Source organism: Diabrotica undecimpunctata, chromosome 6 (genome assembly GCF_040954645.1).
Source record: "Diabrotica undecimpunctata isolate CICGRU chromosome 6, icDiaUnde3, whole genome shotgun sequence".
Taxonomy (NCBI): Eukaryota; Metazoa; Arthropoda; class Insecta; order Coleoptera; family Chrysomelidae; genus Diabrotica; species Diabrotica undecimpunctata.
The window spans coordinates 4,662,314-4,679,353 of record NC_092808.1 but is presented as its reverse complement, the minus strand read 5'-3'; the positions used below and the strand labels follow the sequence as shown (position 1 = coordinate 4,679,353).

Here is a 17,040-nt window from a genome sequence, read left to right as displayed (position 1 = left end):
AAAAAACATAACCACTGGGTACTGGATGCATGGATACAAGACTGGATACCTACTACTAGAAAATTGTATAAAAATGTATAAAAAATATGATTTTTGTAAGTTCACCAATTATATAATGTAGAATTTTTTACCGTAGTTATATTGTTTTTGAAATATTAATAATGTAAATTTCAAATATTAATAGATGTTATTTTAATCATTGTCAAGAATCAAAGTCAAACATGATTAGGGGAATGAAACCTAGGTTTCGCAGTCAATATCCCAACCACACACATAGCTTATCTATATTTATCAATTTTCAATAGCTTCTATTGTAAACACATTCTTCGGGTAATAAAGATGAAGCGAATCAGTTTTACCCATTGTCCACGCAAAGCAAACATGTCTCTTTGTAGATTTGTACATCATACATACAAAGTACATACCTACATCATAGAGCCGTTGCCAGAATCTGTCGTGAATTTCAAACAGCGTGTGACTCTTACGTTCGTATTCATAGTCCGACTCCAGCGCGTCGCTGGCTGTTCACCACCATATCTATGTTTCATAGTCGACCTACAGCCTGGTTGACGCAAGCGTAAAGCATCTTTCTCCGAACAGTCGCTGGCATGTCGCTGGATACGCGCCAGTCGCTTTCACAGTGATCTCACACTCGAATGACGCATGCCCTGTTTAGAGATTTTCGAAGCTTCGCCAGAGAAGGTATATGCATGCTCTGGCGATTCGCCGATTCGCCCGTCAATTTGAAATACGTTTGCGATGGACGATTTACATCAATATTATGTAGTTAACCGATAAATAAATGAACAAAACGATATATTACAAGTACCAAAAGATATATAAGGGACATGCAAAATCCATTACACTTTTATAATGATAATGAATTTCGAAAAAGGTATAGATTTCGAAAACAAACAGTTATTGAAATAATGTTGCCAGTAATAAATGATGAAATGGTGAAAATTAATCGACGTGGATTACCGTTTCCACCCATTTTATGTCTTTTAGTTGCCTTGAGATTTTATGCTACTGGAAATTTTCAGGTAGGATAAATTAAAGAATATATTTTCAGAACATGATATATGTATATATATATATATATATATATATATATATATATATATATATATATATATATATATATGTGTGTGTATATAATGGTAGATCGTAGTATAGTTAATTTTAATTTAATTTTTAGATTGTAACTGGACATCTTAGAGGATTTTCACAACCCACGGTTTCGAGATGCATTTTTAAAATTTCCCGTCTACTTGCTCAGCTATTACCCACATATATAAAATTTCCTGAAAGTCTCGAAAACCAGAGAAAGAACCAAAGGCTGTTTTACGATATTGCCAATTTTCCCAAAGTAACAGGGTGTATAGACTGTACCCACATACCAATAAAAAGTCTTGGAGGGAATATGGCCGAGGTATATAGAAACAGGAAAAGATATTTTTCAATAAACGTCCAAGTAGTGGGTGGACCAAATTTAGAAATTTTCAAAGTTGTAGCTCGTTGGCCTGGAAGAGAACATGATTCGATGATCTTCAATAATGGTTCAGTGAAACACCGTTTCGAGAATGGCCGTTTAACAGGATTTCTTCTTGGAGATAGTGGCTATGCTTGTTTACCGTATTTAATGACGCCTCTTTTAAATCCTGGAATTGAATAAGAAGTAAGGTATAACAGATCTCATATTAGAACGAGAAATACCGTTGAGAGATTGTTTGGATTGTGGAAAAAAAGATTTTGTTGTTTGAGTCGGGGTTTAAATAATAAATTGGAAAGAGTTCCAGAAATAATTGTGGCATGTGCAGTTCTTCACAATATTGGGATCAAAGTGAATGATGTAAATGATGAACAAGATAATGTGGAAGAAGAACTAGATGATAATGAACCTCACATACCGAATCAAGCTCAAAATATTGGACAGATTGTACGAAGAAGACTTATTGAACAACATTTTAATTGATTTCAATTTTATGTTACACCGTTTGGCGCTCTTTCACTTAGCTGTGTTGAAGTAATTAATAAATAAATACAATTCTCCCTTTCTAAAATTCCAAATTTTCCTGCTCAATACTACTCAAAATTCCATAAAAACCTATAACTTTTTCCAATATAATATCAATAAATAAAAAACAAATCAAGAAAAACAAATGTATGTACGAGTAATTATAACATATCAATGTGTATAAAATAGAAAATCAAATTAGAAATTGTTAGTGGGACATCAGCTAACAATTAAAAGGTCTTTAGAAAATAAAATTTTTATTTAAACTAATATACTGAATGCAATCTATCTGTTGGTTGAATGGTATTTGCGAAAACAATATCCTATGCATTGTCCAGGTTTTTTTTTTGTCACAATCAGCACACTCGTAAATTGTGTTTTTTACGTACTGGTTATATTTCAATATTGATAATGGTCTGACAACATTCCATCCTCTCTTGGTTGTGTGTTCAGTCAAAGTATTGGCAAATTCAGAAGATCCTTTTTCCCTCCTCGTAGATTCGCCACTGACTACCCAACGCTTAGCTACTCTTCATACAATTTGTTTTATCTTGTAAAAAAAACCAAGCATTTGCAAGAAAATTGCACTTTCATATAAAAAAACGAGTTATTTATCTCGTACTTTTTTTATGCAAGGCGCAATATTTAATTACTTAATATTATTAGTAATATTAAAAAACAATATTAAAAGCTTTAATACTATTACCAATATTAAAAACTTTAATATATTATACATTATAATATTAATATGAATGAGTAGAAACGATTACATTTAAATTTGGCAAATTGTAACTCCAGTCGACTAGTTCACAAGTACGATTGCTGTAGATCCTTGTCATCAAATACGTCTATGTTTTCATATCGAGTAGTAAGTAACCGATCGCCCACTAGCGGTTCTCCGAAGATTGACTATGAAACAGAAGATGAAATCTCGATGGAGTGTTCGCTAACTGAAGATCCGCCGGCGACTCTTCCTGGCGACGCACTATGAATACCAGTGTTAGTGTGCGAATAAAACGTGTGGTGTTAAATGTATTGAACCATCATCTGAACTTAAAAAATGGTGACACCCATATTACTATGACTAACAAGATAGGATCTTCCCGTAGCACAAAATCGGTCGTGTTCGCGCATGCCGTCATTGGAGAGTAGAATTTGAATTCTTGTTAAAGTTAAATGGAATTTTTATGCATTCTGTGATGAAATTATTCAATTAGCAAAATAATAATATTAAATAAAGATTTAATAATTACAATAATCGTACACAAAAGGATATCTCCAAACTATTTATTAAATATTATTTATTGACACATACAAAAAACTGACATTACGAACGTGCAACTCTCCAATTACGTCACGACTTGACTTACGTCACGCATAAGATGCGCAACATCTTATCTTCTTAATCATAGTATCATGGTGACAGCTTGACTATTACTGTGGAAAAAGTTTCGAAAATGTGCAGTGTGAGTGTTCGCAAAATTTATGATATCCGCGAAGAGAACCAGAAAGGCGAACTGAAACCGGTACAAAAAATATTGTTCTGAAGCTATTTTCTTGTGGCATTTTAAAGTAATTACTATTTAAATAGGAATAGGCCACAATTAAAGGTTAAAGTACGTTTATTGACGTTTCAATTTCCACTTCGGAAATCGTTCTCAAAATACAGATCTAATGTTGTTAAACATGCTGCAAAAAATTTTAAGAGGTTTCTCCATTCAATCTTCTAGGAAGTTCGTACGGTAAACCAATAATCCCAGCCCATAAATTTATACTAAATTGTTTTTGACAATTTGTCCTACGTATAGCATACGGGTTTTCATCATACCACACGTGACAATTGTGAAAATTAAACACACCATTTCTAGTAAAACAAGCTTCATCTGCACACAAAACTTTGCACGGAAATTCGGGTTCTCTGGCGATTTTGTTTTGAACCATCTACAAAATCTTATTCTTCGAGGTAAATCGCCTTGGTGTAAATCTTGCAGTCGTTGGAATGGTAAGGATGTAACAGTTGTTCCGTAAATATCTTGTGAACAATGTTTTTTGAAATGCAAACCGTTCTAGCCACAGATCGGGTACTTACTCTTGGATTATTAATGACTATATCCAAAATCCATGTTTTCGTTACAAAGGAAAACATGGAAAAAATAGCAAAGACCCAAAGAGCCATGGAAAGGCAAATGCTGAACATCAGGCTATTAGACAAGAAAAGAAATACTTGGATCCGCAACAAAACAAAAGTGGCTGATGTATTAATGCAGATAGCAAAACTTAAGTGGAAGTTCGCTGGACATACATAAGACAGAAAGACGACAGATGGAATAAGATGATTATACACTGGATACCATATAGTTACAAACGAAAAAGAGGAAGGCCACAAATGAGATGGTCAGATGACTTGAAGAAACACGCAGGCCCGAAGTGGATACAAACTGCCTACAATACAGAGACGTGAAGAAGGAAGAGGAGGCCTATGTCCAAAATTGGACAGCAAGGACTATATAGATAGATAGATAGATATCCAAAATCACATCTTCTACATTTAGTCTAGGGTTGCTTCGTGTTCTACCGCTAGATTTTTTAGGTATCACACAACCCGTCTCTAATAACCTTTGGGACACGTTCACAAAACTTCGGGCATTAGGATGTCGTCGTTCGGGATAGCGTTCAAGAAAGTCTAACAGCCCTATTACTGTCACAGTGAGCTTCACCGTACGCAGTTAACATATCGTGATATTCGCGAATCGAAAACATGACAATACTATTTAATCTTGAGCTACGGGTAATTACGACTGTTTACAAATAATATATCTTCTCTGTATCAAAATAAATTAAACTATCGGGTTGCCAAATGTAAGTTTTAGTAAAAGAAATTTATTTTTATTTTTTGAGGCAACAGATGACTTTAGAAAAGAATTTATTTTATAAGAAAGTTTTCTTTTCAATGGTGCATTCTACCCATACCTTTTTGGAGCGCAACGTTGCCGGATGTATTTGCTTTTCTGTGGACACTAATCATATGGATTAATTTAATATATATATATATATATTATATATATATATATATATATATATATATATATATATATATATATCATATATATATATATATATATATATATATATTATATATATATATATATATATATATATATATATATATATAATATATTGAAAACGGTTGACTTTATAAAAAAATGTTATAAGACTTTTTTGTTTTAAATGCTACACTCAGCTCATACCTTTAAGGAACGCACTATTTTCCGGGACACCCTGTATATGTATATAAGTATTACGAGGTATTGAATATTTTATGAATACAGGCATTTTGTATAGAATCAATTTGTTTTTTTTTTGTTTATTCTCTTATTTAACTCAGTTAAATTAATGAGTAAAGATTTTTGAAACGAAGCGCGTACGGTCCTGATTTCTCAGTCTATCGTCAAACTACCACACACCTACCACTGTGCCGATATGAGCGGCATTGCTGCGCGCCGTAAGACCAACACTGCATTCTAACTGAAGCTTCTACTATAGTAAACTAATAAATTATGAGAGAAACTGTTAAACATAGAGGTGGGAACGAATTATTTGAACAGTTCCAAAATTACAACATTCAGAAGAATTGCGACTAAAATAACATATTATACGTATCTAGTAGTTTTAAAAAATTACCAACCTGCATAACACATTTTTCGCCTTTTCCGCATCTCTAGCAGCGGCACCAGTTAAAAATACGGTTAGAGATGGAGCTTTAGGTTTCTTGGAAATATTAATAATTTCCTTCAGCCTAGGTACGCCAAGGGTTACGTTCTTCGAGGACACACCAGCAAAATGGAAAGTGTTCAGTGTCATCTGAGTAGCGGGCTCTCCCAACGATTGCGCGGCGAGAGCGCCGACCATTTCACCGGGATTCGCTTGGGCCTGTTGGAATCTGGTCTCGATTTCTCCTATCAACCATTCAAACGCTTCGGTGCTGAGCCTAAATTCTTCGGAAACACATTTTGTGCATAGAGTTGATCTGACTAGACATTGGAAGAGTAGCGTTGCGTTTTCGTTTGCTTGTTTGGACAGACGATCCTCGCCAGCTACGATGACGCATTTCCTTAGTAATTCTCGAACGCCCTGTATAACTCTTAAGGGAGACAGATCTGTCGGGGCTCGTTTATTTATGTGGAAAATTTTTTGTACGTTCCAGATCATACGTTGTAAGTTACAGGGGAGTACCACTTTGGATTCTCCACTGGGGAAGATTTGTCTCAAGGCTTCTCTGTCTTTCTGAAGTTGTTCCCATTCTCTAAAAACATAAAATACTTAATAAATATATAGATAACAAAGAAACAGTGGAATACCATGAATAAAAAACGCGATGTGTCACTCCAGGAGTGACTGAGGAGAGGAAACATAGTTTTCTTATCGTCTACACAACGGAGCGATGGTTTTTAATTCAATTCAATTCGATTCGAAAACAACAATTAGCTGTTAACTCCGCTCAAAAAAGCAGAAGTAAAAAATATACACGCCTGCTTCTCGGTGGCTCAAGGTCACGTGGTTCAACTCAGTTTTATCGTATAGTACTACCTATAAAGTTCTTAAGAGAGAGTTTGGGTGCCAAAATAGAAAAGAAGGAACATGGATAACTTAAATAAAGGATAGCATTATAAAAAACCTCAAAAATATGGACCGTTGTGACCGAAAAAGATATTTTCCTCATTGCAACGAAGATATTATAGTATCAAAGTGTAGATTTTATATAATATTTTACCTCTCAAGTTCGGAAATGACTTCCCCTGAACCCATAAGTTGTTTGATAACCTCTTCGTTGAACACTCTTCTTAAATACCTTTCGTTACTCGGATCAAATCGGAATTTTCTTTCGAACGCCTTGTTACTTAATTTAACCGTTGCTAAGTGTTGAAATTCTACCATTTCCCCGCAGAGTCCGTCCTCGCCGTATCTCAACTGAATAAGTTGTCCTACAGAGTTCCTTACGGTACCATCGTAGTGTACCATTACACTCTCCATAGCCTTTATCAGACGACGCTGGATGTAACCGGTTTCGGCAGTTTTTACAGCAGTATCGATAAGACCTGTGGGAAGTATTTTATTAAAAACTTATCATAGCCATTTACATGCTAATTTTTAATAAATAAACCCATAAAAAAAGTCTCCCAAATACATACAGGTTTTTCTTAAAGAAAAAAATTATATGAACGATGAGTGAGGATGTTACTTTGGGCGATAAAAAATGTTGTATCATCACATAAATAGTTAGAAATTTATTTGAAACCATTTAATAAGAAATCTATTTGCGGTTTTACTAATATTGGTCATAAACTTAATCAGGACTTACCTTCACGACCTCCCATAGCGTGGAAATAGAACTCTGAAGGAGTCAGACCGGCAAGATACGAATTTTCTACGAAACCTCTGGATTCGGGACCGTAATCGTCCTTGATGAAGTGCGGCAAAGTGCGTTTTCTAAAACCGAATGGAATACGTTTACCTTCTACGTTCTGTTGTCCCACACAAGCAATAACCTGAAAGTAAATATAAAATTTCACAATTTAATTACTACAGGTCTCCGGAGATACCAAGAATACCGGTCCCCGGGGGTAATATATATACAAGTCTCTGGCGGTATGCACAGAATTTTTGTTTATATTTACCTGAGAAATATTAATATTGGATCCCTTAGATCCCGATACCACCATAGCTTTTAAGTTATTGTATTCAGTCAAAGATTTCTTAGCGGAACCACCGGTTTTGTCACGAGCGTCGTTTAGAATTCTGTTTACTTGATTTTCGAAAGTCTGACGCAATGTATTACCGGGAGTCGGTTCCAGTTCCATGTTGTGAGCTTTCTGGATGACCTCTATTACATCTTCTTTGGCTTTTCTGATGGCTCTCTGAATTTCTGTGTAAGTCTGAGGATCGGCAATTGTGTCTCCGATACCGATGCTGTGACCTATAATAAAAATTAGCCTTATAAATACGAGATTATATCTTGCGAAAACGAATAGATTATGCAGCGCGGCAACACCGCTCACTTGTCAGTTTTATTATTAGAGGTGGGAAGTAATTTTACGTACTGCTTTCTTATAGGTGCTCTGTCGTTATAGCAACGGCCAACAATGAGTTGAAATTTGGTAACCAATATAGTAATTCAAATTTAAGTCACTTTTGGGAACCAATTTGGAGGACTTGCGTAAGTACAGTAGGCCAGACAATGAAGCGGTAAAAGGCCCAATACCTACCAAATTTTTGCAGTTGGATGGAACTCAATGAAACATTTTGCATTCGATTCATGAGAGTGTCAGGAAATTTTTTGAACAAAAATAATGAGGTGTAAAAAAAATTCAATTATTGAACAAGGAAAATGCATTTTCCAAAGTGCGTTTCGAAGTGATGAAAAATATTAAATTTGTTAAACCGGAAATAATGGACGATAATGAGTTCAATATTATTACTCGGAGGTTTTTGGGGTCGCTGAACACGAATATCATGACGGCGATGGTCTCCGAGACACCTGGTGCACGTGGACCTCGTCTCCTGGAGTTTTGAGGAAATTAATACAAAATCAGTACAGACACGTTACACAGTGGTTTTTGGGTCCTTTAACACTAATATTATGTCAGCGATGGTATGCTAGGCACCTTGTATCCTAAAGTTTTGTGGAAATTCGATATAAAATCAGTCTCCGATGCACTTCAATGTACAAATTCCAGGAGACGATGCCCATTTTGGGCACTAGGTTCCTCAGAGTACATCGCCGACATGATGTTAGTATTCAGCGACCCCAAATCTAAACAGTATCGAATATGCACTGATTTTTATCGAATTTCCACAAAACTCTAGGATAAGAGGCCCATCTCGTGCACCAGGTGCCTCACACACCATCCCAGTCATGTTATTGGTGTTCAGCGAGACCAAAAACTCTTGAGTAACGAATTTACACTGATTTGTTTCGAATTTCCACAAAACTTCAGGAGACGATGCATCGGTGCACCAGGTGCCTCGGAGACCATCGCCGCTATGATATTCGTGTTCAAAGACCCCGAAAATCCTCGGGTAGTAATATTGAACTCATTTCCATCAATGATTTCCGAATTACAAATTTTTCATCTTTCATTAATTCGAAATGCACTTTGGAAGATACATTTTTTTGTTCAATAATACAATTTTCATTTCCACATCATCATTTTTGTTCACAAAATTTCCTGACACTCTTACGAATCAAATGCAACAAGTTCCATTGAGATTCATCCAACTGCAAAAATTTGGTAGTTTATGAAAATTTGGTACTTATGAAAAAGCATTCCACTTACCTTCTAGTAATAACCAGTTGTTGATTACAGTTTGAATGTTACCATAAAATCTACCACAGACTTCGTGTCCTAATTCCAACATACAGATATGCAGCAGAGAACCTAGAAATAAAATACAGAGTGAGTTTTTTCTCTTCTCGCTAATTTAAAAATGTACCAAAGTATATATATAAATGATGAAGCACGAAAAATCAGAACAAGCAAGTTAAAAAGGATTTTTTTATCAAAACAAAAAAATAACGGTGCCAATCTGTGCATTTCCTTGAGAGTTTTTATCAGAAAAACCATTTTTCTTTGTAAATAATGTTCATGACGTGAATATTTCAATATTTTTTAAAAATAAGTTGTTCAGAACCTGATTATCTCAATATAACAATGTTTAAAATCGACTCACCTGCCGATGTTCCAAGACTCTTCTTACACAATATACCCATGACCAATTCTCCATGTTCTACCATAACTTTTGTATCTCCTGGCGATATCCATTTATAGGGACCGTCGTCTTCGTCGTCGGGATGCGTAGAATGGGTACGTATCATATTTACATTACCAGGAATAATCAGTGAAAATATCTGTTTTCCTGTCCACAACGGTTTGGGTTTGAGGATGGCCGGACGGGGCATTTTACCTAAGAAAGTGGATATAGATTAATTAAGAATTGTTTTACATGTCTAAGACACTTCATGGCATAGACAATAGTAAATAGGATCTAGAAACTGTTAAAGACCCACCAATGAATATCGAGAACACTCTCTATAGTTTTTTCTCCGGGTGTTAAATTGTGATGTTTCTTTTTGATATACGGTTTACTATACTACTGTCAGTTATATTTATTATTTGTCACCAAATTGAATTAAACTAAATTACTCACAATTCACCAAATGTAAACGTAAAAGCTCCTTCACTAGTAATAATAATACAAAAAATTCTGTTCTTAGCTTTATGAAACCCCTGTCAGTGCGCTTATGAAACCGACGTACAAATAACAGACAATAAAATTGCTACCCGAACAATGGCGTTGTTGCCAATTACATCGCCGTAATTTGCGATGATGTTGATCGCAGATATTATCTACCGTTAGAGAAAGATATTAACTACCACATTGCAGATAACTTCAAGTTGAATCATACACGCTGATGTTACATTTTTCTTAGAACCCAAATATTTGCCAAAACATTTAATTTTGCAATAATCCTTTAATTTGTTTATTAAATAATACTTAAATTTTCTCCTTTGACGGAACAAAAATATTTTTTTCTATAGGGTAAACGTCCAATTTTACTGACCTATAAAAATAATTAAAACATGAGTCACTTTCTACAATTGTGATATTTGATTGTACGGGACGATAGCTCATGTTCCGAGATATTAATAGAAATATCTCGGTTTTTGTGCTGGATTATTAATATTGACGAATTTTAATTTCAAAATTAATCTGTAAATCAATTTTGAAAGACAAATAAAAAGAAAAAGTTGTAAATAACAACTGTCTGTTATTGATTACTGAACGTTACAAAAGACTTACCATCCCAAATTGGCAAGAACATCAATATATTCATCATTTGTTCCTTCTCGATGAACACATCTCTTTTTGTCATCTTCCTAACAGCTGTCAGCGTATCTTGTACGATACCCATAACAGGCTGGTTAGCTTGCGGAGTAATAATTTGTCTGGGAGTAATGTGGAGGTTTTCGACTTCGGCTCGAGTTTCCATACTCTGGGGAACGTGCAAGTTCATTTCGTCGCCGTCGAAATCGGCGTTGTAGGGAGAAGTACACGAGAGATTCATACGGAACGTCGACCAGGGTAACACTTTGACCCTGTGGCCCATCATACTCATCTTGTGGAGGGTTGGTTGACGGTTGAAAATTACGAGATCGCCGTCTCTGATGTGTCTTTCGACCCTAAATTAGAAAAGAATATGTTTTATCAAGTTTATTAATTAGTTATTTCATTGTATTCGTGGATTAGATCTAATAAACCTATTTGCAAACATTTTGGACTGTTTGGACAAAAAGGAAACTTACTTATAACCGCACTGCAAATGTAAATCTGACGGTTTTGGATGGAAACGTAAATCAATCCTTTCTCCATTGTCTCTGATGATATACTTCGCTCCTGGATACTGAGAATTGCCTCTCTGTACTAATTCCAACATTCTATAAGTAGAAACAAATCATATATTTATAAAATTATCTAAATTTGGTGCAATATATCCAAAATGATGGTTATGGCTGCAAAGTAACTCACAGAAGTACAGTACTGTGCGAATTAATGGAATCATAGTCTGTTTTAATGAAAAAACAATTTATTTAAAAAAAAATTATATTTTGACAAAATTATAAAGGTAAACTTACATCATTTAGTAGGAAATATGTCCCCCTTTGGCTGCAATTATTGCTTTTACATAGATTCTACGAGCTTTTGACAGTTTCCAGATATCCTTTCATCTTGAAACCAAACCTGAATGACCGCTTCTATCATTTTTATTTGTGTAGTACAGTCGATTTTGTGCAGTCTAGCTTTGCAAAAGGCCCATAAATTTTCAATGGGGTTGAGGTCTGGCGAACTACCGGGCCAATCTGAAACGTTAATCTTCTTATTTTTGAAAAATTCCATCATTTGCTTTGACTTGTGACAGGAAGCAGAGTCCTGTTGAAGAATCGCTCCTCCTTGAGGCTGACATTTTTGTAGTTCTGTGTCCAAACGTTATTCCAACATGAACTTTTATTTTTAGCTGTTCCATGCTTTCGATTGGTACCAAAGATCCAACCTCCATGTATGAAAAACATCCCCAAAAAATTTTGTTGACTGAATGTTTTATGGTTTGATCAATATGAGATGGTGTAAGGTTTTCTTTGTCAGACTTCCTGACGAATTTCGACCGCTGTCCCTGAACTATTAAGTGAGTTTCATCTGTTAATAGGACTTTTCTCCAGTCGTCTACGGTCCAATTAGAGTATTTTTTGGTCCACAATAGCCTTTGTTACTTCATTCGTTCAGTTAGAAGCTATTTTTTCTTTGGATGCATTGCCCTTCTACTATTCTCCAAAAGTATTTTCCGAACAGTTGAGTCATGAATCACCACACCTGATACTGCTAGATCTTGTTGGAGCTCTTGGCTTGTTTTCCTTGGGTCCAATTTGCTCTTTCGAAGTAAACATCTTTCATCTGCTGGTGTTGTTTTTCTCTTTCTTCCATATTTTCTTAACCTTTTCACATCCATTGATCCCGTTTCTCGTTTATGCTTCAAAATCTGGCTTACTACCTCCTGACTCACTCCACAGGTTCTTGCGATTTCTCTTTATGACATAAACTGTGTTAACTTAACGTGATAATCTTTTCAGCTTCCTAGGCGTAATATCCATGATGGAATTAAATGAAAAAAACTCACTAAATAGCAAAAACAAAACAAACTTAGTGGAAAATGTCCTAAAACACCCTCAAATAAAAGGCAGAGCAAAGTAAGGTTATGTTTTCAATGCTTGGTCAGTTGTAAATGTGTGGACAGTGTTACCAACTGTGAATATTGAAAAATGTCACAATTAATTCGCACAATACTGTAGTTTAAGAAAAACTTACTTGTCGAAATTGAAAGGTGTGACGATTTCTGGAAAGGTCATGTTCTGGGCGATACTTCTAGGCACTCCTACTTGATCGATACGTAAATTTGGATCGGGTGTGATGACAGTACGTGCGGAAAAATCCACACGCTTTCCCATAAGGTTACCTCTAATCCTTCCTTCTTTACCTTTCAGTCGTGCTTTGATAGCTTTTAGAGGTTTTCCGGATTTTTGCATGGCTCTGGAAATAATATATTTTGTTTAATCAAATATTCGTTCTGATAAAAACAAACAAAACTTATGAAAACTTAAATAGAGACATAAATGTTGCGATGTATAATGCATTTTTGATTATAATTATTTATATGCATAATATAGTTTATCAATATTCATTATCGTTTAGTTATTTTGTAACAATATTTCTTTTATAATATTTTCGACACAAATTAACTGTGCTTTCAAAACATTAGCTGTAACAAAAGTCTCTACGAACATTTTTATTACATTGAGAGAATCGTTCCAGTGTTAAGTTGTCCGCCCTTAACCATAACTTAATTCAGAAAAATTCTGCATGGCGGGACTGGGACGAAAAACGAATGCAATTCAATGATGGTGTGGTGGTGGTGTGTAAATTTAGTATAGTTAGCCAGTAGCTAATAAAGTCATGGGGCTTATGGAAAATTTTCTATAACAAGGACTGTTGGGAGTTTTTTCTAGGGAGAAAAAAACTTTTTTTTCTTTTTATCTTCCCAAATATTATAAAATATATGAAAACAAACATTACATAGAAAACATAATAATCCAAATACAATTACCAAACACATAAGCAAGGAATTTTAAAGACTAATTACAAAAGAAAACAGTATTAAAGAGAGAAAAAAGGGAAACGATGGTAAATACGTTCGTACAACACTAATATATCCTATAAAAAATCATTTCTCTTACCTCGGCATTCCCGGCATATCGTTGTCAACTAAAGTGGCGACGTGGAACTGCAACATCTTAATATTTTCTGTAATTATGTGGGCGGCTGCACCTGCAGACTCGTTCTTTTGTAATTCATTATTCGCCTTGATAATATCGGCCAATTTGTGCGTGATATCGTCCTGATTCCTTGCAGATCCGTGCATAACTACGGCGGGTCGTACAGCGAGTGGAGGAACAGGAAGTACCTAGAGAAAATTAATAATATTTGATCTGTCATTAATGAAATACGTAGTATTACTACAAATTGATCAAATGCTATAGAATAAAGGATTAGAAATAATTAAAAGAGGCACTAAGGTGTGATAAATTAGTAACAGAAGCTGGAAGATACATTAGAGAATAAAATATTGGGAAAAGAACGAAAATATGTAGTACGAAAGTATTTTGACATTAAAATTGGAAAGCTAGCTTTCCAATACATGGCGTTGCCTGCGAATGAATTACTGTACTGCATTTTGAGAGACGTCATCCAACGTATGAAGCAATTAGAATTCGCAAAATGTTTTAGCAATGACAAAAGCAATGCTATTGGTTTTTTTTGCCGATAGTTCACTAAGAAACGAATGAGAAATCACAGAGATGAAAAAAGGTGACAAAGACCCACCAAATAAGGCAAAAACCACCTGATCGTATAACAGCCGCCTTCCAGAGAAAAAACAAAAAATCCGACCGGTCGGTAATGTGACGACTGTTTTTTGGTGTGCGAAAGGTATTTTTCGCAATATTAAGTTGGAAAAAGAATACTCTTTCGCCGCCAATCCCTTTTTCATTAAGATAACGCATCCGTTCACTAGTCGCTTGTAGTACAGATAAAATGACACCCATTAGGAACTGAATGGATTAACTATTTACTTTATTTGCCAGATTTTGCTCCGTGTGACTATTTCCCGTTCCCAAAATTAAACAAATCATTTGGAAAACGCTATTTTGCAACTAACGATAAGGTAAAAGCCAAAGCAACAGGAATATGATGAAAATTATTTTTCGAATAAAAAAAAAATATTGGAACAGCATTTTTTCACAGACTAAGTGTAAAGAAGACTTTTGAAATATTAATGATAAAAATAACAAAAACCGTAGGTAGACCACTAGAAATTTGGAAATAACTTTTAAAGTGAGAAAAATCACAAACACTTACGTCTAGATTTGCGACAAAAGAGTCTTAGACAAACATAAAATGAAGGGTCAGGGTTTTAAAAAAACGTTAGAAAATAAAAATACCAACTATAAATCTGGAAAAAATTATAAATACCTACAAAAAATTTAAAGTAACGAACCGAAATTATTGATAAAATATCTAAAAAATACATACCGTTACTATCATCCAATCTGGTCTAGCAAATTTGGGATCCATACCAAGAATGAAGCATTCTTCATCTGTGATATGTTTTAGGATTTCCCAGACACGTTCGGCAGATAGTGCGATTTTTTTCTCTTGTGTATCTTCATTGACATGTTTCCATTCTGCTGTTAAATCTAATCCCGCACGTCTAAGAAAGAAAGTTAAGTTGTCAAATTGCGTACAATGTCCAAATTATACAAGGTATTACAAATGTTTACAGATATGAAATAAATATATACAATGCGTGTCATTAAAAAGAGGCCAACTAGAATTTTAAAAGAATTTTTCAATAATTTTAAGTTTATGCAATTTATTCTATTGTAACTAAACTCCCACAATGCAAACACTTTAGGCACCGCCACTGGGTGCCGACAGGTCAATTACGGGTAATAAAGTCTCAGAATTGATATCAGTTTTACGACTTCAGAGAATGCACTTGTTGTTTGGACATTGTTTTTCTTGGAATATGGCTGTTTTGTTTTTCAAAAATCTTTCATTGGTGTACAGTTGATCAAAGGGTGAACTTGCGTAATTTTTAAATTTAAAACTATGGCCGAGTCATTTGCTAGATCTATTCGAATTGTTACTTTGATTGATAATGGAATGTGTCAAAGAGAAATGGCCAGACAGTCGTTTTATGGTCCAAAAAATATACTAACGATTCGTAGAAACTGGATCTTAAACATTACACAAACATCTAATAACAATCAATTTATAGGGTTCGTAAAAATTAAAAAAAGCCAAAAATTTTAGAGGGCTTATTTTTAATGACGCGCAGTGACGCATAATAAGCAAATAATAGATGAACAAACCTGATATTTGGTTGATAGCGACCACAACCGCCGTGGCCAGCTTTTTTATTGGGATCTTCGGTTTCTTTACCCACATCCATTTCGTCTCCACCTTCACAAATATTTTTACCTTTACAAAGATCATAAACAAAAGCCAATCGTTTACGTGGTTGTCCCTTTGATTTCATTACAACTTCTTTAATTTTCGGATTATTCTGAAAACAACAAAAAAATTATGTAACGACATATATTTCAAATATTACGATTCACTTACCGGACTGACTAATAATTTACTGCAAAAGAAGCAAACACATCTCAAAATCTTTATTGTTTTTGTAACAAATCCTACGTGAAAAACTGGTTTTGCTAGCTCAATATGTCCAAAGTGTCCAGGGCATTCTGTCATATTTCCGGCACATGTCTGGCATCTTGAGCTTCTGTCTATGACACCTTGCCTGGGGTCCATAAGACCGCATAGTTTGGGGCGTCCTGCTTCCATGGTTTCTGGGAAGCGGATGCCCCCTTCTGTGACTGACATTCGTCTCTGAAAAGTAAAATAAAAGATGGATATATACTTAAAACAAACAATTATAAATTTTTGTTATGACTAACTCTTACACTTATTAGTAGGTCTAGGAAGGAAAGAATACCATGAAAGACTGTTAAGAAGATGAACACGAACGAAATTCAATTGGAAAGTATAACAATTCCATTGATTTTGTAGTTCTTCGCCAAAGAAGTAGTGTTTCTATTAACATTTCTTGTTTTTTTTTAACCCTTTTTCTAATAGACAAAACAAGTGTAACTGATGTTACTGATTAATTGCAGTATGGCGAGTATATACTAATAAGTAAAGAATCCAATATCTGAAATTTTGCACATATTCTTCAACATAATAAAAAGTCATCCAATTGTCTAACAAAGGCTCTTCAAAATCAGAGGTAAAATATGTTGAATTTGTATTTTCACAACTTTGCCTTAATATACTTTGTGAAATATATTTTC

General features: G+C 34.7%; 1 protein-coding gene across 1 annotated transcript in view; it reads right to left on the bottom strand.

Annotated features, from left to right (window-relative positions):
- Positions 1-17,040, bottom strand: part of Polr2A (RNA polymerase II subunit RpII215) — a 31,062-nt gene that overhangs the window by 12,019 nt on the left and 2,003 nt on the right. Inside the window, 13 exon segments of the mRNA XM_072534051.1 lie at positions 5,703-6,320; positions 6,789-7,113; positions 7,377-7,563; positions 7,693-7,991; positions 9,352-9,453; positions 9,746-9,979; positions 10,877-11,256; positions 11,380-11,511; positions 12,935-13,156; positions 13,861-14,087; positions 15,215-15,392; positions 16,057-16,250; positions 16,310-16,579. Coding sequence (XP_072390152.1) covers positions 5,703-6,320; positions 6,789-7,113; positions 7,377-7,563; positions 7,693-7,991; positions 9,352-9,453; positions 9,746-9,979; positions 10,877-11,256; positions 11,380-11,511; positions 12,935-13,156; positions 13,861-14,087; positions 15,215-15,392; positions 16,057-16,250; positions 16,310-16,579 — 3,368 coding nt within the window.